This window comes from Thermobia domestica, chromosome 10 (genome assembly GCF_964235325.1).
Source record: "Thermobia domestica chromosome 10, izTheDome1.hap1.1, whole genome shotgun sequence".
Taxonomy (NCBI): Eukaryota; Metazoa; Arthropoda; class Insecta; order Zygentoma; family Lepismatidae; genus Thermobia; species Thermobia domestica.
In genome coordinates this window covers 209,388,891-209,415,568 of record NC_137463.1, presented here as the reverse complement: position 1 = coordinate 209,415,568, position 26,678 = coordinate 209,388,891, and the positions used below count along the sequence as shown (strand labels likewise).

At 36.7% G+C, this 26,678-nt stretch overlaps 1 protein-coding gene across 1 annotated transcript in view; it reads left to right on the top strand.

Moving 5' to 3' along the window:
• The window catches only part of LOC145661756 (carboxypeptidase B-like), a 36,365-nt gene extending 9,687 nt beyond the window's left edge, over positions 1–26,678 (top strand). The window contains exons 2-5 of the mRNA XM_081727091.1: positions 9,606–9,708; positions 16,421–16,570; positions 18,573–19,139; positions 26,033–26,678. Of these exons, the coding sequence (XP_081583217.1) occupies positions 9,606–9,708; positions 16,421–16,570; positions 18,573–19,139; positions 26,033–26,211 (999 nt within the window). The 3' untranslated portion in view covers positions 26,212–26,678. The remainder of the gene's footprint in view (positions 1–9,605; positions 9,709–16,420; positions 16,571–18,572; positions 19,140–26,032) is intronic.

Here is a 26,678-nt window from a genome sequence, read left to right as displayed (position 1 = left end):
ATATATATATATATATATATATATATATATACTGTATACTCGATCAAAGTTCGGGTTGCGTTTCTTTTGAGATACTCTGTATTAGTTAGGTTTCGAAGTACATATTTTAAGATAAAATATGGAACCTAAATGTATATCTTCTCCAACTAGTAGTTTAATTTGTCACTTTTACATGAAAGACTTATGGCGTAACGGCAACGCACAAGACTGTCAAACAGCACACCTTGGTTTGGATCCAATTGTGCCAATTACATTTATTTATCAAGATGTATTAGACTTTCAAACTATGTTATGCATAAATGTTGAAATTTTTACAGAATGGCTGCATCCTCAAAATAGGTTCCATCTTTCCCCTTATCTGTCTATTCAAACCAGATGTGGTTGAAATTAACTATTTCCGGTTTCGTTGACTGCGACAGAACAAAAACGGTAATAGATAGCGTTAAGAGGTTTTCGGAATTGATTCAACTTTCAAAAAATAAAAAAGGAAGCATAACTACCGGTAACACTAACAAAACCGCAACTGGTAGAAATTTACTAGTACTTACAGTTTCAATATTGCAATAGTTTGTGTGGGTAGAGACAATGACACTCCGAGATTCCAGCTCTTCGCCTATTTATTTTACAAAAATACAAAATAGTCTTTGTGTCTACAAAGTTAATATATCTCAATTTTCCTGATGACCAGAGGTGAAAGGAGGAATGATTTATATGGGAAACCCCTTCGCTCATGGCAGCCACCGGGATGTCTTGTAGCAACTTCAGGCTATGGTCCTTAGGTAACCTTCTCGGCTCATGGCAGTATGGTTTGTGTTGAGGAATCCCCTTTGCTTCAAGACATCTTCCAGGAATTTTAGGTAAGGTAGAGCCCCTTCGTCCAATGCGACCTCCAGAGCTGTTGTGGGTAGGCGATCAGTGGTCAACTGATGTCTCTGTCTTCTTTGGTGCCACTTTTATAGGCCCTCTTCAGGTGGCTTGTTCTCTTTTGGTTCCCATCGTGTTGTTCTTTGTGTCTTCCTGGTCTGTGTATCGTCTGCTTGTTTATAAACGATAGAACGTATCGCTTGCAAACATGTGCTCACGCTGTAATGTTGGAATCCTTACACCCCACAGTGGAAATAAAATAATCTATAAGATTATTTTTGAAAATCACATTTGTAGTGGCCCGAGGTAATGTTACACAAGAACACTGGTACATTTAAAAAAAATACATGACACTGTAAACACTATTAGAGTTTGAAGACACTTAAAACACTATAAATCACTAAAACACTTGTTTTGAAATATATAAAATAAAAAATGATAATATTTCTGTTCCGGCTGAGCAGGATCTAATTGTCATTATCACTTCCGTCAAAGCGAGCAGAAAGCACTGTAACTGTATTTAATAAATATACACCAATTCACTAATTGTAGGTGTAATTCGAGTTTCATGTTGATTAAGTTCGGTGTAAATTCTAATGTCGCATTTGGTATTACACGTCTGAATTGGAGGATTACCATTTGAACAGCAGGCGCCGATGAATTAAGTCTTTCCAACGGTAATGAAATGTCTGGACGAGTTGTTAAGTCTTTGCCTGTTTAACGTGTCTTATTAAAGATGAGGCACAAGTAGATTATTATTATTATTATTATTATTATTATTATAAGAATTAAGGAAAGAAGAATAATTATAATCAGAATCTGGAACATCTTCTTATAAGAAGGAGACAAAGAACGTAAATTTTCGGTCACTCTGTATAAAGTAACGAGAAACCTGATTTCATGAACATCCTATATAAGAAAAGAAAAAATGACGTAATACGCAATCATGTAATTCCCATTGGAGAAGCGATGTTGGAAAATGATGTTGGATATTGTATTTTGTCCTTGCTTACAACATTGACTTTTGAAACGATTAGAGGAAAAAGTGTTGAATCTGTAGATTGCTGACTGAAGGGAAATACTGATGCCGCGAAATTAAATAACAGGATTAGAACAATTGTATAAGTGAAATAAAGACATGTGATTTTAGGCGCGGTAGTGCAGCACTTCTGTTGTTTTTTCTGCTTCTGCTCCACATCTTCTGCTGCTGGTGGCTACTTCTAATTTTGTTTTCCTCTTCTATTTGTGCCTATGTAGTAATCCGTGCTGATAAAAAAAAATATATATTGTTCACTCGGCGTAGAATGGTTTGAGGCGATCTATATAAATATCCTGTAGCCTATTCCTAAATTTTGAAGGTAATTCAACTCGATACAATTTTTTATTAAGTTGTTGTTTTAATTTCTCCAGTCTCTCATGGCGATTTGTGAAAAAATCTGGTTGACTGTGTTTCCTTGTAGGAAAGGAAACTAAAACAAAGTATCCTGGTTTGTAGGATGTTTGTTTATGGCGTTTATCATAAAATTTCTTTTGTTTAATGCACGCTTGTTCCAAATTGGTTTTAACCTTCTTTCTAATTGCGATTAATTTGTCTTTATCCATTTGTATAATTTGTCTAGAACCAAATGTGCATTCTGTTGGTGTTCAAGGCTCGTATCCGAATAATTAAAAGTTGGATGAGTACTTAGTCCCACTTTGTACAAAAGTGTTCATCCCCAACATACGGTAGCTATTTTTCCCATTCAGTGTGATGTTCCTGGGCGAAAAATTTAAGACAATTCTGTATAATTTTATTCATTTGTTCTACTTATCCGATCGAAGTATTTTGTATGCTGGGGAGTATTTGTAGGTAAAGACGCACTTTTGTGCAAAATGCTGGAAACGAGCGGCTCCGTGTACCGGATGTTGATCCCAACATAATGTAGTAAAAGCTCCAAATTTCAACATGATTTAATGTTTCGAAAATTTTTGTTTTCGGCAGTTATTGATTCTACTATCCTTGCAACTACATAGCGCGTGGCACGTATTCTGTTGCAACTATTATATACTTATTTCGTCTTTCACTCGGGAAATGACCAAGCTTATCGAAGACCCATGCTGACCCAGCGTCTCCTACAGGATTATGCAATAGCTCGGCCTGTTTCTTCTCCGGTAGCTTCTTTAATTTCTGACATTCAGGGCACGTACGTATGTTATAAGCAAGATCATTCTTAAGATGCGGTATGTAGAATTTTTTTATAGCAGTTTTATAGGATTTTGTGAATCTGAAATGCGCAGCGGTGGGTCTCTTGTGAAAGCTTGTAAACCACAATTTAGCCAAAGACTTCGGTATACATAAAAGATGTAAAAGTCAGTATTCGGGATGATTTTGTTTTCTGTAAAGTATGCCGCCTTTAAGATAGAAATATATTGCCGCTCGAACTGTGGAAAGTGTGTCCGGCTCTTTTAATTCCAACACGGAGATAATATTCTTATAATGATCATCTTTACGCTGTTCCTTTGCTATATTGGGTAAAAGATCGCTATCTTTCGTTTGTAAAACATTAACCTGAAGGCTGTTAGATCTGAATGCATGATAATCTTCGCTTTTTTCCTTACTGTCGTCTTTATTCTGTTCTTCGTTTAAAATGTCGGCTGAGTGTTTAGAGCCTTGTAAATATTGTATGTTAAAGTCGGTTAAAAATATTTTATACCTGGTATATTTCCCAACTTTATCTCGCTGTGTGTGTGGCATTTAGCGTCCACAGAAAGATTAAATTTTCTGCTGAGTATAAAGTATCTAAATTTGCGTAATGATTATATGAGAGCATATAGTTCCTTCTGCCAAATACTAATCTTTTGTTCCGACTTAGGTAATCTACTGCTACAATATGTGACTACTTTTTCTGTGTCTGTTTCTGGGTTATAGCAAGCAAGCATGCCCCCTGATTGTATCTTGCTACTGTCGGTATAAACTATTTTTTCTAAAGAATCATCTAAATGTGAAAGAGAGGGAGCTATATCCTCCTCTAACTGTTCGAAAAGAATGTCATGTTCCTTTGTCCACTTGAATTTTTGAGTTAGGAGATGCCAATTGATGAAATGGCTCAATTTTTGTCGTAAAATCTTTAATATGCGCCTTAAGGTACAAACATAATCCAATGAAACGTTTTAGAATTCGTTTTGTGGTTGTCTTTTTAAAATCTCTTATCTTCTTAGCTATTTTAGAGATATTTTGATGGATTCCTTACTAACAAGATAACCTAAGACGTTCAGCTCGTGATAGCACGAGTGTGAGAAGCACGAATGTCGTGTTTTCTAAGTTTCTTGAATAAAAGTTCTAAATCCTCTAACTGCTGCTTGAAGTCGTAATTCCCACACACAAATATCGTCCGCAAATGAAGTTATTCTGTTGGGTAATCCGTCCAAAATCATTCTCGTCACAATTGACGAAGATTCTTCCAAAACAGCAAGTGTTTGAAATTTACTAGTACTTCCGGTTTCAATATTGATTTTGCAAAGTCAAAATCAGTAAGATATATCGAGAAGTAGTTATTTGAAATTGATTCAGCGTCTCAAGAATAGGTTCCATTTCCTCCGTTAACTCTCAAGTCAAACCGGAAGTAGTAGAAATGAACAGTTTACGGTTTCAGCTTCATTAGCTATAGAACGACAACTATAATAGTTAGCTCCAAATGTCTTTTTAATCAATTCAACTTCTTAAAAAAAGGATACAATTTCCACCCGTATTACTCTACTCAAACTGGAGGTGTAAAACTCACTAATGCTTCCGGTTCAACCTTGATCACTATATATATATATATATATATATATATATAACGGTAATAAATAGCAACAACGAACTTCTTGAAAGTGTTTCAGCGTGTTAAGTAATAATACGATCTCCACTCGTACCACTGTACTAAAAGTGGAAATGATATAAATTTACTGGTATTGCCGGTTTCAGTATTGATCACTATAGAGCGAAAACAATAAAATACATCGAAAAGAAATCTTTGAAATCGATAGCATCTCAAGAAAAGCTACCATATCAACCTATATTACTGTACTAAAACAGAAAGTGTTGACAACTTACTAGTATTTCCGGTTTTAACGCTGCCCTCTGTACAACAAAACGGTAATACATAGCGTCTATGGCTTTCGGAATCGATTCAGCGTAAACTGAAAAACACCATCCCTTGTCGTTGAAATCAGAAATGATAAAAATCTATTTGTACTTCCGGTATCAATATTGATCTCCACTGAACAAATACAGTAATAGATATTGAGCAGTTTTTTTCATTATATTAAGAATCCCAAGAATACCATTAACCCTGTATTTAAATCGAAGGTGGTAGAAGGCTATTGTTCGATAGAATTACACATTTCATAATATGATTATGTGTATTAAGTTACATGCTTTATTACGTGTAAAATTTAATCATAGAGATCCAGAACACTGATTTGCTCAGGGGAATATAATGCTGTTGAGGTTTCAGTGGTTCTCACTTCCCAGTAATGAACTCAATTTTTGGGCCATTGGGGTTACGCCCAGGACTCCGATATCTACATTACTCGATATTGTAGGATGCAGTAATAGCAGGAATGCCTGTTTCCTTCCGATTCTACATAGAATTGATTACTTTCTTTGACAAACGGAGAACATATTTGTCATACATTGCTCACTTATTTAGCTGTGACTATAACGAAAAGGGTTCAAATGTAGATCCCCAAAATTTTGGAATTACATTACCCACACAACAGCCTCATTCCCTGCAAGTCAACACTACCTGCAATAACTTTTAGGGCGTGTTTACGCCAGAGCCGTAACATAGATTTTTTCGGAAAGCATTTATACCGTATTTGGACCCCTAGAAAAAGTCGTTTTTCTAATTCTTGGGCCCCCTCTTTTCATCTTTTTCTTACACTTTACTGCCCCCCGTAGCCTGTGGGCCCTCCCGCATGGCAAGGTCTGCGGGGCCGTTAGTTATGCCCTGGGTCCGTTTCATACATAAATTAATTAAGAGGACAATATTGACAATTCCGAAAGCCATATGAATAAATATTATTTCCAGGGCCCGTAATAGTAGACATTTTTTTACTGAAATGGGCCCACGACACTTTTTGTTTACAAGTATTTACGTTTTGTGTGCTGTTTTGTTTATGTAATGTAGTGAACCTATTTGATGCTTCATTTATACTTTCCTGTTCGTATCGTATATGGAGTAAGAAAATTTTGGGCCCCTTGGAACGGCGGGGCGCTTCCCTAGGGGGCAGTTGTTTCCCCAGAAGTTACGGCCCTGGTTCACGCGCAGTTCTAAGGATTGAATTCCTCATCATAAACTTGAAATGCATCCTCTTCCCTTGCTGGTCTATTGGCTAAGGCGTGCGCCTTTGATGCACATGTTCTCGGGTTCGGTTCCCGGTGGGAGCACAAAAATGTAACTTCATAATCATTCACTTGCATTAATTATCCGTCTCCTTTAGCCTAAAACATATAACCGTGAGACATTAAACTAAAAAACTATAATTTCATTTCATAAAGGCGAAAAGGTCTGTAGTATCCAATGACATTTCTTAGTCTCTGCAGCGGTAAACCTTAGCGTTCCTTAGGACTGGTTAGACTTAACATGTTACATACAATTTATCAATAAAAGAGCTCCCTCATTGCTATATGTATGGTTAACATTATCGTTCAGGTGCGGGAGACACTGCTTTGATTTTACCCGTGAGAGAACATGTGGTTCGGATATTACATTAAACTGTATGCCACTTTTCATATAGCATCGCAGAGGGAGCGGGGGGAACAGTGGTAGATCGTTCACCTCTGGTGCGTGGTGTTTCTTATTCGATCCCAGCTGCAACCAAGTGGTCTTTGTGGTGGACAAACAGCTTTGCGTGGGTTTTCTGGAGTTCTCCCATTTCCTCTCACTTTCTTCATTCCACCATATTTATATTCTTCATCACCATCTCGTTAAGCATATCCCACATATCGTGGGACGTAAAACTGAAAGACTTGATTTTGATGTGATTCATATAGCCTTGCTACTGAACAGGACGCTAAACTCATATTCAGTTCAATTACACAATGTAACAAAATTTAAGTTTTGTTTTGTCCTTGGGATGATATTGTTATTTTCCAATTTAGAGTGTCCGAACATTATGGAAATTTGGCTTTTATATACTTCAAACTTTGGTTTTGTAGTCAATACGTTGGATTATTGTCTTTTTAACCTGTTTAAATTCCTGTATTTCACACGAATTTTAGTTAAGTAGCTACTACTTCACCACTATTCATCCGATAATCATGGTCTTTTCCTTTAGAATAAAACAGGCTTTCAAATAGTATCACGCATACGCGTACCTTGTGTATTTTAAAAGGGAAATTTCGGGATTTTTGGAAAATTTCCGTACAAAAACAAAAATATCAGATCTTGAGGCCTTCTAGAGTACATAGGTAGCCAAAAGATCTCAACCTTAGAAAATATTTATGTTGTATAAGTAATTCTTCCGCCAACTTTGATTGCAATATATTTTTAGATGTATGAAGAAAATATTTTGCAATCCTTGTTCAAAATTCAAAATTTATTATGTAAATAGAAAATAAAAAATGATAATTTTTAAACAGCAGAATGAAACAGGTTTTCTTCACAAGTGTATTGTATATATGATTTTCAAACAGATTGAACCATTTAAGCTTCATTTACAGTAAGAACTATTGTAGCTGACAGTGGCTTGCACGAAAACCGTATTTTATTGCGTTCCAATAAACGTTATAAAAGAAAACCTTTTTATAGCTTGAACACAATCATTTAGAAAAGGATGTACATTTTCTACATTGACAATATAATATATCACTTTCATGAATCAAGGACCAGATATAACCCCCCATCATGTTTTCATTGTACTATCCCTGATACCAGCGTTTGAAGTTTAAAATGTCCTCATGGAAGAGTTCCCCATGCTCTTCGGAATACGCTCCCATGTTTTCCTTAAATATTTCCAGATGTGAATATAGAACATGAATTTTGAGTGACATCCTACATCCCATTTTACCATAGCTTTCCACCAGATTGTCTATAAGCTATAATTTTCAGCTTTATGATTGCCAAGAAATCCGTGAATCACTGCTACACAACTTTTCCAAGCATCCCTTCAAGAAGAAATAGAATGTACCGGTATTTGAAGAAATGTTTCACATTGAACAATCTTTTATTACTTGTGGGCCTGTGAAAACTCTGGCTGTCATCTTTGCATTTGACAGTTGGGGAAACATGCCTTTTAAATATGTGAATACTGCGGACTCTTAATGACAAACCGTTTAATTAACTCTCACTTGATATGCAATAGGGGCATTAGTACCTTTCGAGGATCTACCAGTAGCTCAACTTTCACATTTTCCTCTCCCACCAAAAATTCTGTCCGTAGTTGCAGTCCTTCTTGCAGTAATACGCATCAGTGTCTACTATCCCAGAGGCAAAGATAGTATGAGAACTTTGTAAAACAACCTTGATGACCCATTAGGATTGAGATAACTTCCTATAACCTCCTATTGATACTTTTCATAACACCGGACCTGTAGGATCTTCACACTGTTTTATTTCTCTTTCAGTTGTACAGAGTGAGCTAAGGAAGAAACGGATACTTGCTTCTTTTGTGGAGAAGCACTGTTTTCAAATTCTTAGAGGAACTATCAATAAAAAGCCGCCACTCATGAGAGTTACAGGGGTTGACTCGAAAAAATCGATGACATTGTTACAGAAACAAAGCCCATCTTTCATTGTCAAAAAACGCGAAAAAGGCTTATGACGTGACCTCTGAAACGATTCATTTACGGACCCGTCAACTAAATTCCACTGTTTCAGTCTTGAAGTTAAAAGCTCACCATTGGTTTTAGTGAGACCAAGATCTCTGATCAAATCTAAGATCTTCCTGATTTGGCTAGTACTTTTCAGCTGGCGGAAAATCACACGCGTAGGCCACATCTCTCATATCTTTATCATCAGTGTCTAACGAATCATGTTCTTCAGAGCTCTTTGGTTTCTCGAAGAAAGACGGAACAGAATACAGAAGGCTGTGTGGAACCATCGACGGACTGAGGCCATCGACGAAAGAATGTCAGGATAAATGTATTACTTTAGGTGCATTTTTGCCCCTTTGTCGTTTCGACGTGTCCACTATGCAGAAATATCAGCTGGTACTTTGGTCAGTTGTTTCCCTCCAAATTCGTGGTATTGCAACATAAGACAGCCATATGTGAGCCACGTAATGTTGCCAGATGGGATGGGAAAGTAATCTGAAAACGAACTTCAAATATCTCAGAAATTAAATAGTTCGTAGTTAATTTTAAACACATATTTCGTCCTATACGTCACAAAAGCAAAGTTTATTCAAAATAATATAGCATTTCTGTCTTCTTTCAACACAAGCTAATAGAAAATAACAATTAGACTTCAAGGACAAAATGTATGTTACATAGTGTTATCAATAGACAATTTTAAAACAAACAACCAGAAAGAAATGAAAAACCTTCAAATTAACAAACCACTAAATTGTCATCTGAAAACAAATATGATTTGGTTGAATTTCAGAATGTTTACTATATTTTTTAGAAACAAAATTAACAGAATTGAATATGTCTCTTGTATTTGCTGTTGAATAAATTTTAAAAATTCTAGTATTCATTGCATATAATATGTTTTAATTTGTATAACTTATTTAACTAATATATGTATTTGTTTATTTATATAATTCCAATAAAGACTGTAATTGATGCAGAAAACCCACTTTTAGACCCTGAAGGGCAGGAATGGGAAAACAGAGGAGGACACAGACTGACATGGAAGCGATATCATCGATATAAAGGTAAGGCATATGTTAAGAACAAATAACAGAAAAATATGCTTTTATAGCCAAACAGCTTTTCTTTTCTAATGTTCATTTAGTATAGTACAGGGTAAGCCGAAAATCCCATTACTTCCTATGTATGTTACGAACAGAAATGTGTTGTCCCGCGTTGAGTGGTCGCTAACGCTCTCGTCTTTGGTGAGAACGGCCCCGGGTTTGGTTCCCGGTGGGGACACTCGCTCGAAAAGTAGTAACAGCTTTTTCAAGTCAGTCATTCTGAGTGACGAGTGAAGTTTTTTTTCATTCACACCAAGTAAATGATAGGATGGTTTCTAACACACAGTTCCCAGGCCGCTTTTCTCCTTTCCTATACCTCCCTTTTCTGGATAGTGTGCTCGATGATGGACATCATCTCTCATACGTAACGGACTTATGCCCATAGATGCCGGTAATACTCAGAAATATGTATAAATAAATCAATAAACGAACAGGAATGTAATTGAGCTTATACACATGAGTATACGGCGCATACCCACATAATATAGTCCAGCGTATACCCACCATAAATTTACAAAAGAACATATATATACGAAGGAAGATGTACGCTATATTTTTGAGAACAGTCCAGCGTATATCTACCAAAGCGAAGTGAACAGAGCATAAATTAACCATTCGATAAAATTTGCCATAACATCTTACACCAAAAACTATCTAGCTGTGGTATGTCTAGTCAAATATTAAATCTTGTAGTATCTTAATAATGTAAAGTATACAAGGATGCATAGCTTTATAAATATGTTGTAAACTCGAGAGTTCCTCAAAGATTAAATTTGGGACCGTTGTTTTCCCTTATTTATAAACGACCTACCGACTAAAATTAAAAGTTCAAATTGTATCATCAAATTGTTCAATTTGGTAGTATCAATATAAATAAAGAAACTTACCTTTGGCTAGCTGAACACTTCGCACCCCGACTCCCACATTTGTTAGGCCTACGACCTTCCACCTCTCATATTCTTAATGTATCTCTAATATTAAGAATTTTGAGATATAACTAACTTATTATAGCAATTGCAGCCCCAACCTTTTTCTTCTCGCCTTTTTCCTTCCTTTCTAAAGGAATCCAGAAAAAGCTGAAACACAACTTTAATTAACATGTCTCTACTGTTAAAGGATTTCGAGAAATAGCCATACTATTTTTAAAGGGAACTTATTCCTTCTGAGGGAAACGTTAAAGGAAGAGCTGAGAAACGTCGAAAATTATTTTAAATTAAAACAATTTTTCATTCCTCCACCCTTAAGGGATTTCGAAATGAAATATTTCAGTTTAACGTCCCACAATTATGCCCTTTATGCTAAGGAAGACGGATGATTAAGGCAAGTGAATGATGATGGAAGAATTTGTGGGATGCGAATGTGGGAGGAAAAGGGAGTACCCCAAGAAAACCTACGGACACTATGTTGTCCACCACAAACTTACTTGGCTGCAGAACGAACCAGGGACACCACACCAGAGCTATGCGCTCTACTACTGAGCCATTGCGATCCCCGATTAAGAGCTTTGGAAATATGGCCATCTTATTGCAACAATTGCAACCCCGACTCTTTTTCTCTTCCCTTGGATGGAAAATATATTTAAAAAAAAAAACGCTAAACACGTCTTTAATTATTTTAAATGAAAAATCTAAATACCAAATTTCAGTCTCTAACCTTCACGGGTTTTGAGATATGACCATCTTATTTTCACAATAGCAACCCGTACTCTTGTTTTCTACCTGCCTATATACTTCCTTTGTAGGAAAAATATCCAAAACCGCTTAAACATTTCTTTAATTATTTTGAAAGAAAAATCTAAATTCGAAAAAAATGAAATCTTTGAGTTTTACGTCCCACGATTATGCCGGTTAGGCTAAAGGAGACGGCGATGATGAGTAATAAATGAAATGGTGGAATGAAGAAAGTGGGAGGAAACGGGAGAACCCCGAGAAAACCCACGTACACGGTGTTTGTCCACCACAAAGCTCACTTGGCTGGGGCTGGGATGCAACCCGGGACCCCAAGCACCAGAGGTGAACGCTCTACCACTGAGCCACCGCGGCCCCTCTAAATATCGAATTTCATATCTCTAACCTGAATGACTTTTGAGACATAGCTATCCAATGATGACGATTGTAACCCCACCTTTTTTTCCCCCTTCTAAGGCAAATATCTAAATTTTAAAAAAAGTGTCTAATTATTTTTAAAAAAGTTCAAATACAAAATTTCATGTCCCTAACCTTCAGAAATTGTGAGATATGGACATTTTAAGATAATAATTGCCAACCCTCTTTCTCCCCCTTCCCCATGCAATTTCCAAATATATTTCCTTAGTGAGAGCTTATACACAAATCCTATGTCCTGTCCAAATTTCAAGTTTCTATCTTAAGCGTTTTGGCCTGGGTGTAGATCAGTCAGTCAATCAGGATTTCTTTTATATAGAGTGATTAATAGTCACGAAGATATATTACTGCTACAAGGTATATAATTGCTATATACAATTGGAGTGTAGATAATGACCTCCCATTGAATTTAAGTAAGTATTACTATTTAAGACATAAGTAAAGCAGATAATGGTAGATGCATGTATGTAATTAAAGGTAACATCATATTAAGAATATATTCAATGAGAGATCGAAAATTATAATGAATTTTAATTTCTCGTTCCATGATCACATACATAATATTATGAAAGTTGTCTGTAAACGATTGGGATTTATAATTATAAATAGAAGTTGAAAATATTTCCATAACTTATATAGGGCCTATACCCTACTATTATTGTGATCTACAATGCTATGCTAAGATCAAAAATAGAACATTACTTTCTATGTGGAAGCCATATCAGAAATCTCTCCAGGAACAGCCCGAATAAATTCTAAAGAAATTTTTAAGAATATTTGGCCCCATGAAACGCTTTTTTTGTGTGTGTGTGTTGTGTTAAGGGTTTGACTAACGCATGACGCTAACACCTGTGTTTAGAAACACGTTCGTGAAGTTAACAACGATTATCCAAACAAACAGATTAGGATAAATCGAGGTAAATCAGACCTGTTCTCTTTTATATTGGCTTCTCCTCATGTATTTGAACAATCCTGCGTGAGAGTCAAGATTGGCTTATATATATATGTTAACTACTGTGTTTCTAAATACGGAAGTTAGCGTCACACGTTAGTCAAACTCTCAAAAAATTGAAAACGACTATGCATAGGGCAATTTATATTTTAAAAAGTATATTATGTCTGCCTCTGAAAATGTTGCACTATGGATGGAGTTTAGCTTTACATCGTTAACTAACATGAAAGAGTATTTTGAACAACTACTTCTTTTTAAAGTCATAAACGGAATAAAACTAAACAGTTCCTTGTTAATAGAATTGCTTTTAGTGTAAAACAAAATTATTTAAGAAGTAAGGTATTATTTTGTTGCAAGGTAGCCAGAACGAAAACCTATAGAAATTCTCCATTCATAAGACTACGAATGAAGACAATTAAAGACAGATTTAAATTTTAGTGAACATATTGTAAATACAAGAAGAAATTAAAACAGATTTTAAAATGTGAAATGTTTTATAATTAATTTAATGAAGTGTTTAATATTTAAATGAGTACATGAGGCTCTTGTTAATATTGAGATTTTTTAAATTTTATTTTCATTTCTTTTTAAGGCAAAGTGAAAAGTGAAAGTATTGAAAAGTTACATTTCCGTAAATAATATGAATATTTCAGTTTTATTTTAATTTTATTTTTTCCTTCTTTTTCAATATTTATATTATTGCATAGTGTTCAAACATATCTGATCTAAGTAGAATGTAATTGGAATTTGCAAAAGTTAAATAAATAAATCATGCCTATGCCGCACAATCCAGCAAAATGTTCATACGCACACGAATACGTACAACGAAAATAGATAGGGCATCACCATATTTAACGTAAAATTCGCCGTCTTCATTCAAGACGAGTGAACGATAGAAATATGCAGCATTCGGATCTTTGTAGCTCAACAAAGACTGCATATTCAGTACATTCAGCGAAGTACCATAGTACTTAATGTATCGCGTGGCATGAATATGGCCACCGCAGAGGGGGTCAACATGGGCAGTTGCGCCCCCGGGATTTTCGAAGGGTGTTCAGTTCTTGTAAGAACATGTCAAGACATACTGATATGCTTACTCACATACTATACTACTTAATATATATTTATATTAAATCCTGCATTAATATATTTATTTACTATAGTTAATAAGGTTATGTGCGTAAATAACTGTTATTTTATATTATGTATTGTGTACACGTGTGCAACAAGGTGTATTTACAACTCGTTTGTGTGTTGTCCCTCTCCCCCTTGGAAAAATGCTGCGGGCATCCCTGGCCATCTACAACGAAAACGATTCAAAAATCGTGTAAAAATTGATCACAACAGTAGCTTTCTACACTCTTATTAACATTTGACAAATGCATATTTAATCCAGTGTAGCAGACAGAAAAGTGATGTGCCGGAACTAGGTATGCGCACGAGACCAGATTTGTGACTGTCTCATCTCGAAAATGTGCTCTAAAAGTGATGTCTCGACTCGAAAAATGTATATTTCTCTATTGGAAGAGCCGTGTCTCGACCCAAATTTTGTCAGGAAAAGCCTGTCTCGACTCGTCTCGTGCGCATCCCTAGCCGGAACTACGCTTAAACATTGTAAGGGTGTCCCAAACTCTTGATCACCTGTTTTCGGTGCTAGAAAATACATAAGAAAGTGAGCCGTATGTAGTATTCTATTAAACTACTTGATTTCTTTAAATTAAAGATTTCCTATTTATTTCACCTTTGAAAATAAATGTAGCAGTCAACCCCTAACCTGTTTGATTTCCTATTCCATAGAAGTGATTATGCAAAGCTGTCGCTTGTAAAAAATATTTCATTCATTACGATTGTTGAATAATTTTGAATGTGTGTATAATGCTAGGTTTCACACTGACGACATTGCGATCCAATTCTAAGAAGAGGCATCAAGTATCGATATGGACGCCCATAGTCATTCAAAGTCTGCAACACCCGAAAGGGTAGATTTCCAATAACATAGATATCTTAAGCTGAGATATGGTGCTAACCATCTCCTCTGATTGTTTTTAAAGAATATGTGGATAGGGGTAACCAAAGTATTTCTCTGCCATAATCAGGGATTTATTTGTAGCCAGGGAAGCCTGGGAATTTCCCCCCTTCTAAGTCTTAACTTCCCTGTCTCTAAGTTTAATTCAGTCTTCCCAGCCTGGAAAGATATTTTCCCCCTTTCATAGGCTACATAATCTGTTTTAAAGTACAATAATTCAACTTCATGTTTTAGTAGCAATTGTTTATAAATATTTCCCCCTTTCTACAAAATCCACAAATACAGATGGTAATCAGAAAAATGGAAACACCTGAACGAAATTGCAGCTTACCAGATTAATATGGTGTCGGGCCACCTTTCGCCTTCAGAACAGCCTTGATGCAACGTGGGGTGGAGGCATAGAGGTCGTGAATGGGAGCAAGTGGAATTTTACACCAGTCCTCATGCAGGGCATCGGCCAGTTCTGTGAGAGAGGATGGAGGTGGAAATCGTCGCCGGAGTCGTGTTTCCAAGATGGACCACAGATGTTTAATTATGTTGAGATCTGGGGATTGGGCGGGCCAGGGGAGGTGTTAAACTTCATCCCGATGTTCCTCAAACCACGCTGCAACAACGCCAGCTGTGTGAATGGGTGCATTATCATCCTGGAAGATGGCGTCATTGTCCGGGAACAACATCCGGACCATAGGATGCAAGTGGTCTCCTAAAATTGCGACATAATCGTTGGCAGTGATTCGTCCGCTAAGTGTGACCACAGGACCCAATGAAAACCATGATATGGCGGCCCACAGCATCACCGAGCCGCCGCCATGTTTCACAGTTGGGCGGAGACACTGCAGATCATAAGCTTCTTTGGGCGTTCTACACACATAAACACGGCCCGTGGTTGGGAATAGGGTGAAGGATGACTCATCCGACCATATCACACGTTTCCAGTCTTCAACGGTCCAAGTTGCATGGTCGCGGCACCATTTGCGGCGTGCGAAAGCGTTATGGTCCCTGATGAGCGGTTTGGCCCGTGCAACACGACCCCGTAAGCTCATGTCATGTAATTCGCGGCGGACTGTGATTGTCGAAACAGGATGGGAGAGGTGCTGATTGAGTTTTTGCTTCGCAGTGGCACGACTGTTCTGCGTGACAATGCTCTTTAATGCTCGGCGTGACCTGTCACTCATGATTTTCTTCCGCCCACTGTTCCGCTTCCCCGATGTGGTTTTCTCATGTGCTGTGTAGGCCGTCATCACTTTCGACACTATCCCACGCGACACACCTAACACAGTAGCCACTGCCGTCACACTCACTCCACATAACCGCGCACCAACAATTTCCCCTCTTTGAAAATCTGAGAGGTCTCCCATTTTACACTACCTCCGTCTGCTGCAGCCACTAGACACTGCTGTTCTACTGCGTCTGACGTGGTATGGAGACCGACCTAAGACACCACCACCAGCGGTCCGGCGCTGCGTGCGCCACGACACCACTACTAACCCATACATCTGACGTGTTGCCAACTACAGGTGTTTCCATTTTTCTGATCACTATCTGTAAATCACTGGCCATAATATATCAAACTAATTTATATTTTGATTTCAGATATTGAAAGCTACATTGACTACCTATCAAATACGTATTCTGATATTTGCCAAACGTTGATAATAGGAAAGTCGAGTGAAGGCCGTGATTTAAAAGTGCTTAAAATATCAACAGGAGGCTACAATAAACCTGCCATATGGATTGATGGTGGTAAGTTTTACGCAGAATTGAAATATTTGTCGTAAAGCGCCCAAGCTTGCTATCATACTTAAGTTTTCTTTCTTTTATTTTATAAATTTAAGTATAAAAATTTTACAAATTGATTTTCAGCGATTTTCCAGATCATATAAGGACGCCTGGTGTCTCAATGGCATGTAGGATTGACGAAATATGTTAAGCTGGTTGTTAGGTATTCGTAAATCACACTCTGGTTCCGGGTTCGATTCCCGGTGGGACGCTCGGTCGAAAAAGTGTAAAAGCTCTTTTCAGGTCAGCCATCCTAAGTAAGGTTTTTCCTCATTCACACCACGTAAATGACGGAATGGTACCTAATATAATGATCCTAGACCGCTTCCTTCCCCTTTTTCCTCCGTAATTCCTCGAGCAGTGTGATCGCCCAGTGGTTGTCATTCCTCCTACGTGACGAAGACTTAAGACCATAAATCTAATCCTAATCGAAAATCGCACTGTTATCGAAAATATGAAATGTTTTGCATCTGGATATTTTGCATCAGTATTTTTCGGAGATGAAGTCACAGGGTACGCTCACCGTACTGGAGAAACAGCATGCTGACGATGGGCTCAAAATTTTAATTCTAAATCTGGCATTTACACTTTAATAGCTAACGGTGTAGTAAAATGAGTCAGTTAAAGAATTTTTACGATTTAGAGACTAAATATTAACTCTCAGTAAGCACAGATCAAGCTAATTTACCTTAATAAAAGTACGGGACAAGAATAAACGACCAAAAATGCTATTAATACTAATGGTGTTTCTGGTCATTTATTCTTGTCCCATAGTTTATATTCCTAAGCATAGAAAATATTTCACTGATAGAGTGAGACAAAATTTATCTTTTAACATTTACTTTAGAGTGTCGGTAAGGCAGAAATAAGTATTCTAATTGAAATAAATCGTAGAATATAAGATTTCAACCAATTTACAAGTTTTGTAGTTTGTACGAAGAAAAACTGTTTTCTATGTGTCTTTATATGTTACAGACCATAGGACAATCGTTCCATGTATGCAGATCAAATTTAAATTTAAGATTTTTATGACACTGCTCAAGGAAAGTCGTATTTTTGCATTTACACTATATCCAAAATTAAGTATAGATAACGAAAAATCCAAAATTGTGATGTGTATGTTGTTAATATTTAATGTAAAAAAAAAATAAAATAAAATAAATAAATACATAATAATAATCACAACCTTACAATATCTATTTGTTTTACCAAAACAATCCAAGAGAATAACTTACTGTTCTTGATGATATGTTATGATTTTTGTAAAAACTACATCTTTTCACACAATTACAAAATATGCAAGGTTTTCTTTTGAAAAAATTCAGAAAGTGAGACTTACAAATTGGAATAATGAGGAGAATTGTACAGATTTTCCCAAAAAGCCAACAATGATTTTGTTCATATTCCACAACTAAATAATTGCATTTAGCATTTATAACCTTTCAGTATTATTATTTTTTATCTCAGAAAATTCTAAAAAGAGCACTTATTGGATGAGTTTTTTAATCACAATTTTCTCCAAAAGGTATATCTGTGATTCGCTCATAAATCAATATTTCATACAAAACCTACAATAAGGTATATGTTTCTTAGAAAAATCCAGAAATGTTTTACTGATCGGCATGGCTTTTGCACAGACGATTTTCTCGAATGCATTTCTAGTAATTTTGTGAAAAAATATTTCACTAACATGTGGGACAATAATTTCTTTCAGAAAAATGTGGTAATTCCTTGTGAAGTAAGATGGCTATTATTCGAAAAATCTTCTCGAAGCAATTTTATTCATTTTTCATTTTAAAACTCCATGAATAATTATAGGCCTACAGTATGACATAATTCATTTGTCTTACAAGAATTAGGACAATTCACTTGTGTTACAATAATTAATTAGTTTACAGTGGAGAGAGTTAGCTGTGCATTTGGAGAATTTGATTTTTACTTTTTTTTTTTTTTTTTAATCTTACAGGTCTTCATGCCAGAGAATGGATTTCTCCTGCAACAGTTACCTACATCTTACTCCAACTAGTAGAATTTCGAGACTCCCACCCAGAGATAATAGATAATATTGATTGGTATGTGATGCCAATGGCTAATCCGGATGGATATGAATTCTCCCACACAAACGATCGCCTCTGGAGAAAAACGCGTTCCTCACAGTCTACCAACAGTGGATTCTTCTGGAAACAATGCTCTGGAGTAGATCCTAATCGTAACTGGGATTTCCACTGGAAAGAAACCGGCTCCTCCAGTAATCCGTGCGATGAAAATTTTGCTGGGAATCACCCTTTCTCAGAACCAGAAACAAAAGCAATGGCAGATTTCATTCTTAGCCATAGAAATCAAATAAAACTTTACCTGACTTTCCATTCATTCTCACAGATGTGGCTCATTCCATGGGGATGGACTAATGCGAAACCAGACGACTATTACGAATTGTATATTCTGGCAGAAAAGGCAGTTGAAGCCCTTGAAAGTGTACACGGAACAGACTATCTCCTCGGAACAGCCACAGAGCTTATTTATGCCTCATCTGGTAAGTTTTATTTATATTTTATTTTTCATCGAGATTATATAAAATGTGGAAATGAAGCTTAAAGTAGGAGTTATGCTACATTTGTGTCATTAGCGTTCAAATACTATTATCCGAGGGGAAAATCAATAACTAAAAGAAAATTGCCTTTTATTTAATACAACCGCTACATATTATTTACATTCGCTGTATTCTTCTATATAATCCCCATCATTTTTTTAATTCGCATTTCCTATCTTTTGACAACCTTCTATATACCTATCTACGCTATCATTCTTCACACAATTTCCCCACTACTTTGGTCGGTCTCGCGCTCGTTTTCCACTCAGTTCTATAGCATCCAGACCTACGTATCCCAAAGGTATTTTTCTTATATATCCAAACTATTGAAATCTACTTTCTTGCACTACTGGTCTCACCTTGACTGTTCATCCAATCACTTCATTCTTAATTTTGTCCTTTCGCATCACTCCACACATCTACTGAAGCATCTTGATCTCCACAAGATTTAACTTATGTTCCTTTCTCTTCGTCATGCAATATTTCGTGTTGTCTTTTCCTTAAGATGTATTGGTACCCTACAGTCACACAATACTTCTTCCGCTTCTCTCCATTTTGTTCCAATTGCTGTTAATGCTGTTGTTCACATCTTGTATTCCTGCATTTTGCTGTGATATTAATCCCAAGTTCTTAAGTGTACTTGTCATTATCATGTAATTCTTCATCCAGTCGTATTCTTTTATTTTCTTTTACTTTTTTGCTGAATGGGAAACGTAAATATTCTGCCTTGGTTTTACTAATTCTAAGCCTTTTGGTCTTCAATGCTCGTCTCTAGCTATCTACTTTTTCTTTCAGTGCTGCCTTGGTTTCACTCACCAGCGCAATGTTGTCCGCAAATAGAATATTCCAAGGTGCTAACTCTTGGATATCCTTTGTAAGCTCGTCCATTACAACTGCGAAAAGATATGGGCTAAGACTAGACCCCTGAAGAAGTTCCACTTTAACTCTGAACTCTTCTGTTATTTCACACGCTCTCCTCATGCCTATCCTAGATCCATCATACACATCTTGTATTATACAGATGTGTGTGTTTGGAACACACTTTTTCTTCAGTGCTCACTAAATAAGATTCCGTGATATTTTTATCAATACTTTTCTCTACGTAAGTCAAAGAAATGATACGAAAGCCCTTCTAGTATCTCCTGTACTTTTCCATTAGCATTTTAAGTGCAAGTATTGCATCCGTTGTCGAGCGTTCTGGTATGAAACCAAATTGGTTCTATTACTTCGGCTTCTCCCCTCAATCCTGCTTCTATCACTCTTTCCCAGGACTTCACTGTGACTCATAAGTTTTATTCCCTGTAGTTGCCTCATTCTTGGAAATCTTTCTTTTTAAAAACCGGTACAATGTAGCTGCTTCTCAGCTCTTTTGGCACATTTCATGTTTCCAATATCCTATTAAAAAGTCAAGTAAACCACTGCAATCATTCTTTACCTAAACTTTTCAATATTTCGAAAGGAAAATCATCCGGTTCTGGAGTTTTATCACCTTTCATCTTTTTCATAGCATTTTCTACCTCTACCATGGTCATAGGCCGATCCAGTCTCTAATTCGTGGTTAGATTTTCACAAGTTTCCCTCGAGTTTTCTTCATTGAGAAGTTTCTGGAATTACTCCTTCCATCGTTCTTTATCTTCTCGCTTGTCAGAACCTCGTTGTTTTTATTTTTGATGCACCGTACACGTGAAATATCTTTCTTTTGCCTCCCCCTTACCTTCGAAAGCTTGTAAATAATCTTTTCTTCCTTTTTTGTTTTCAGGTTGTTGTAATTATCAAAGCCTTACTTTTGCTACACTAACTGCTTTCCTGGCATTTCTTTTCGCTTCTTGTAATCCTTCAGGTCTGTTGATTGCCTTTTTTGTATCGTTTCTTTTCCTCCTTCTCAGTTGCTTGAACTTCTTTATTTCATTGCCACATTTCTTTATCAATGAGCCATCTTCCTTTTGTTTCTCCCACAACTCCTCATGTTGTTTCCCTGAGTGCTACTGATGATCTGGCCCACTCCTCTTCCACGTGCACCTCTTGTTCCTTCATTTGCAGTACATGTGATGTGCTCATTCCCTTTCGAATCTTTTCAGTACTTATCCCATGTAGTTTCTTCCACTTCATTCGAACAAGAACATTTTGTGTTCTGCCTACTTTTTCCTTGGTACAAATATCGGATACTATTAGATGTTGCTCCGTTGGACTCTTAGCTGGTATATGCAGTCCTTTCTTTGCATCACGTAGGTTTTGTCTCCTCCACAAGATGAAGTTGATCTGAGAACTTAAGGTGCCACTCTTATACAAAGACCGTTCAAGAAGTTTTGCACAGATTTTGTTAGTTGCAATATGACGATGAAATTTTAGGTGAACATACCTCGATCCTTTGATTTCAAATGGTAATGATTATTGTTTCCTATTGTTTACAGGTAAACCACAATGGATACTGTAATAGACATCAGAGCCCGACAGATCGGTAATGGAATTCCCGTTAAATCAATTCATAGAAAGTTGTTTCCGGTTTATAGCGATCACACACTGGATCGCACCAGTATCCAACGTTGGTTGCAACGGTTTAAAAATCTAGACTTTCCAGATCAGGCCAGAAAATTATGGACTCTTTTTTTTCCTGGACTGTGCGGTCTCATTTTCATAGACTTCTTGGAACATGGCACCACAATTAAAAAGGAGCGTTATTGTTTGTCACTCGATAAGGTACGATGTGCTCTCCAGTTCAAGAACCCAGAGCTGAAAGTAAGGTAATCAAACTTCATCATGATAATGCCAAACCTCACACAGTCATGATGACACATCAAAGAGTCATGAAAATGTGATGGGCAGTCATCTTTCAACCTCTCTAAAGTCCGAATTTGGATCCTTCGGATTTCTTCTTGTTTGGTCATCTAAAAGCCCACCTGCGAGAGAAAACATTCGACAGTGGCAAGTCCCTGATTTCTTGTGTGAAATTTTACCAAAGTGCATTCAAAGCATGGAAAGAACGTCGGACGAGATGTGTTACAGCAGATGGACTTTACATTGAGTGACATGGTCTTGTAGCCAAAGGATCAATGTATGTTCTTCTAAAATTTCATAATCATATTACAACTATTACAATTATTTGTGCAAAACTTATGGAACAACCCTTGTAAATGTAATAAGGTGTAATAAGATCGTATGGTTATTCCACTTGTAGTATGTTCTCACCTTCCTTATTTCTATATCATATCATCCATATATTCTTTAATACTCTGATCTTGATTGTCCTACATGCCCATTTAAATCCCCTGCTAAGATAAGTATCTCATGCAATGAGCAATTCTGCTAAGTATTATGTACCTCCATCTAAAATCCTACTTTCTCTACTCATTACACCCAACTTGTGACTCTGACTATAATCTAGGTTTCTTTTCTCTCAGCAAGAGCTTGACTTAACTTTATCATAATTCTATCGCTTATTATCTTAACGCGCATTAATTTCTCCTTCACATTCTTATCCAAGACAATTATAACGCTATTCTTTCTGTTGTTGAGCCCCGTGTATATAAACTTCTATCCATTTCCTATTTCCTTTAGTCTTAAACTCTTCCATTTAGTTTCTTGGATGCATGTTTTGCTTACCCTTCTTCTTGGCAACGTTTCCAACTCGTACTTCCTAGCTAAAAAGGTCCTGACGTTCCACGTTCCTGTTCTAATCTGCCCGTTTCTGGACTTGCTTCTTTACCATCTTCTATCTATTGTTAAGGAAATGGAAGATGGTAAAGAAGCAAGACCAGGTAGGGGTAACCCTTGCTCACTTCTCATGATCTTAAGGCAATCTGTCCGCGCGTCACTTTTGGGGTACGCACTAGCCTTTTACTCACTCATTCCTTTCTCGAGCTATATTTGATTTGGTAATTGCTTTCACAAACGTCAGCAAACCTGAGGTCAACCAACAACCTGGAGAACCAAGTTTCCTGTAGGGATTTTCTTCCCTAATTTTAAAGTACTACTACTAATAGTACATCACTTCTCAACAATTTACCTTGACTGCACTCCACTTGTCTCTATCGCATGTAAGTTTTTGCTCTATGTAAATCAATATTGAAACTTGAAGTACAGGATTTCTATCTTTTGCAGTTTTAGTAGAGAGTTAAGGATGGAAATAATACGTATACTTGGGAGGCTTCCTCGATTGCAGAAAACAGCTTTTCACTATCTACTACTGTTTTTGCTGTGTAGTGATAAATATTAAAACCGGAAAATAATAATTTCTATCACTCCTGGTTCGACTATCAATTTCATCATGAACTTGATTCCTAACTGTTGACCGTTTACATCCTGGCCAAAATTCATCAAGTAGTTCTTGAAGAGATTCTCTTTGTCTCCCAGTCAGACGCCTATAAACTCTCTCAGGGTAAATATAAAAAAGGAGTAATGGCAAACCATACTTCTGAAGAAATTGAAAATAACAGACTATCATCATTGAGTTTCCAAATTGAGGAGGGAAATGTTCCCTCATTAATTTTAACAGATGTTTATCAATATAAGTTCATATACTTAGGTTTAACAGTTCATCTTTGATCTTAAGTTGATGTTTGTTTCATTCCCCCCACCCTGTAATTTCAAATATCGATTGGATATATATATATATATATATATATATATATATATATATATATATATATATATATATATATATATATATATATATATATATATATATATATATACAGGTATACAGGGTGTTAATGAACTATACCGACAAACTTTAAAAGGTGATTCCTCACATCAAATTAAGAGAAAAGGTTCATATGAAACTATGGGGGGAAATGCATTGTTTCAGAGCTAGGGCTGTCCAAAATCGCGAAAAAGCCAAATTTCAAGAGAACCTATTTCGAATTCGAGAGACTGTGGATGATGGTCCTTATCAGCGTAAAGGAAGTCACGCATACGCAATCCAAAAATGCATATTTCATTAATGTTCAATGGGTGTACGGATTATTCCCTGCGGGGTGAAATTCCCAAACATGCCATCAATCGAATTATGAGAAGTGCTCTGACTTTATGATTCGTTTAAAGTAGGCATATGATAAGCCTTGATAGCAATGAATACGGAATCCTTTAGCGTGATGTCGGAAGTGTTTAGGATCGTCAGCAGCATGCTCTCTCGTACTCGGAAAAATGCATGGTGCGATGTTTTCTTTCACGATTATAAGTGAAGAAAACGTGAAATATTCCATGACAAAATACATATCATCACACGTCATTCCGAACACAAAGATATACTTCCGGTTTTTCGCCTTCCCTCCGAAGAATTGGATGTCCATTGTTGTCAAGGTTTACCTCCTGTCTACTTTGGACCCTCTGAAATATCTCAAACTCTATTGAAAACATAGGGCCGCGGTGCTCAGTGGTGGAGCGTTCACCTCTGGTGCTTGGGGTCCCGGGTTCGATCCCAGCCCCCGGCAAGTGAACTTTGTGCTGGACAAACACAGTGTGCGTGGATTTTCTCGGGGTTCTCCCGTTTAATCCCACTTTCTTCATTCTACCATTTCACTCATCTCTCATCTTCATCGTCTCCTTTAGCCTTGCCGGCATAAAAGTGGGACGTAAAACTCAAAGATTTCATTTCTATTGAAAACATATCTGAGAATTACACCCTTTAGGAAATAACCTTTACATCTATTGACAACTGATGAAATATGCACTTTTGGATTGTGTATGCCTGACTTCCTTTACGCTGATAAGGACCGCCATCCACAGTCTCTTGAATTCGAAATAAGGCGTCTTGAAATTTAGCTTTTTTCGCGATTTTGGAAAGCCCTAGCTCTGACATTATGCACTTTTCGCCATAGGTCCATATTAACTTTTTCTCTTATTTTGATGTGAGGAATCACCTCTTAATATATATATATATATATATATATATATATATATATATATATATATATATATATATATATAAGGCGTATTTTCTACGGAAGTACAGTTTTGAAATTCGGAAGCTGCAGCGCTGCGGTCAGTATCACGCGCGTGCACTCTGTGTACCTATGTCTGTTGGCAAACTACAAATCCCATTACGAAATCATTCGACCTTATTTATGTTTGTTTGTGAGTTGTTAAAATGCCTCCGCTGACTGTGAAATTCCCATTGTGATTCATTTTCTTAGTGGTAAAGACGTGGAAGAGGCTGAAATTCATCACCAGATTACTGAAGTTTATAGAGAAAACATTATGATCAATGAAATAGTACAGAAATGAATTACCGGATTTAAAGACGGCGGCCCGAATGTTCATGAACGCAAAACCACACTTGGCTTGAAAAGTCAACAAAACATTCAGGAACTTGATGTCACCGAACTGATGCCACAACCAGTATATAGTCTTGATCTTTCCCCTTAGGATTACCACCTGCTTTGGTCCATGGTACACTTCCTGAAATCACGATATTTCACCAACTAGGATGGGGTGGAAACACCAGGGACTCACTTCTTCGGCTCTAAGGACAAGACGTAGTATCAACGTGGCATTGTGCTCCTTCGTGGTTCGGGTTCGATTCCCAGTAGGAGCTCATATGGTTCGGATTCCAAGTTAACAAGTAGGTCCACGTCTCATATAGCCTCGGTGTTGAACGGGACGTTAAACTCAAAAGTACCTCACCTCACCTCGACGTGGCATTGAGGAACTAAGAGGAAGGTGAATGTAGACAATCCAACACATAAGGTTATACTTTGAATCTTAACCTGCTTTCGTTGTACTGTAATTAATACAGATATGTTGTGTACTAGAATATTGCAAGACTTATAAATAACCCTTGTAATTTCATTTACTTCTACCAAAAAAAAAAAAAACTTTTACTTTTTCTCTTTCCGTAGGAGGTTCTGATGATTGGGCGAAAGGTGTTGCTGGAATCAAGTACGCGTATACCATAGAACTTCCTGACACAGGCAGACATGGATTTGTTCTTCCAGCATCACTGATTGAATCCACAGGTCAAGAAACATGGGAAGCCGTTAAAGTCTTAGCAAAACACTTTGCCAAAGGGGGAAAATGAAAGGCAATATCAACAATGAAATTATCATCAGATATATGCCACTCGTTATAGGTTTGACACTGCGTACCAAACCAATGCATTCTTGTAAGATTCCTGAAGAGCTTTCAGTTTTAACATTAAATGTATATGTTAACAATGGTGATGAAAACTACATCCACAGCAAAACAATTTAGGACGAGAAAGCCAAAAATCTCAGTATTACACTAAGTTTATCTTCATATAAACTTTGTTAATTATTTGAGGAATGCAAGTGGTTTCATTGTTTTACTGGAGATAAACAAACATGTTTTTTACACTTAACATGAAAAAACATTTATGGCATGTTTAACTGTACAAAGTTTTAATAAAGTTATTTCTACATCAAACTATAACATTCTTCCTTCATTCAAGAAAGTAATTCAACCAGAGCAGAAAATTTACGTAGGGTAAAAGTTCTAATCTGTGTACCATAGATAATCTTGGATGTT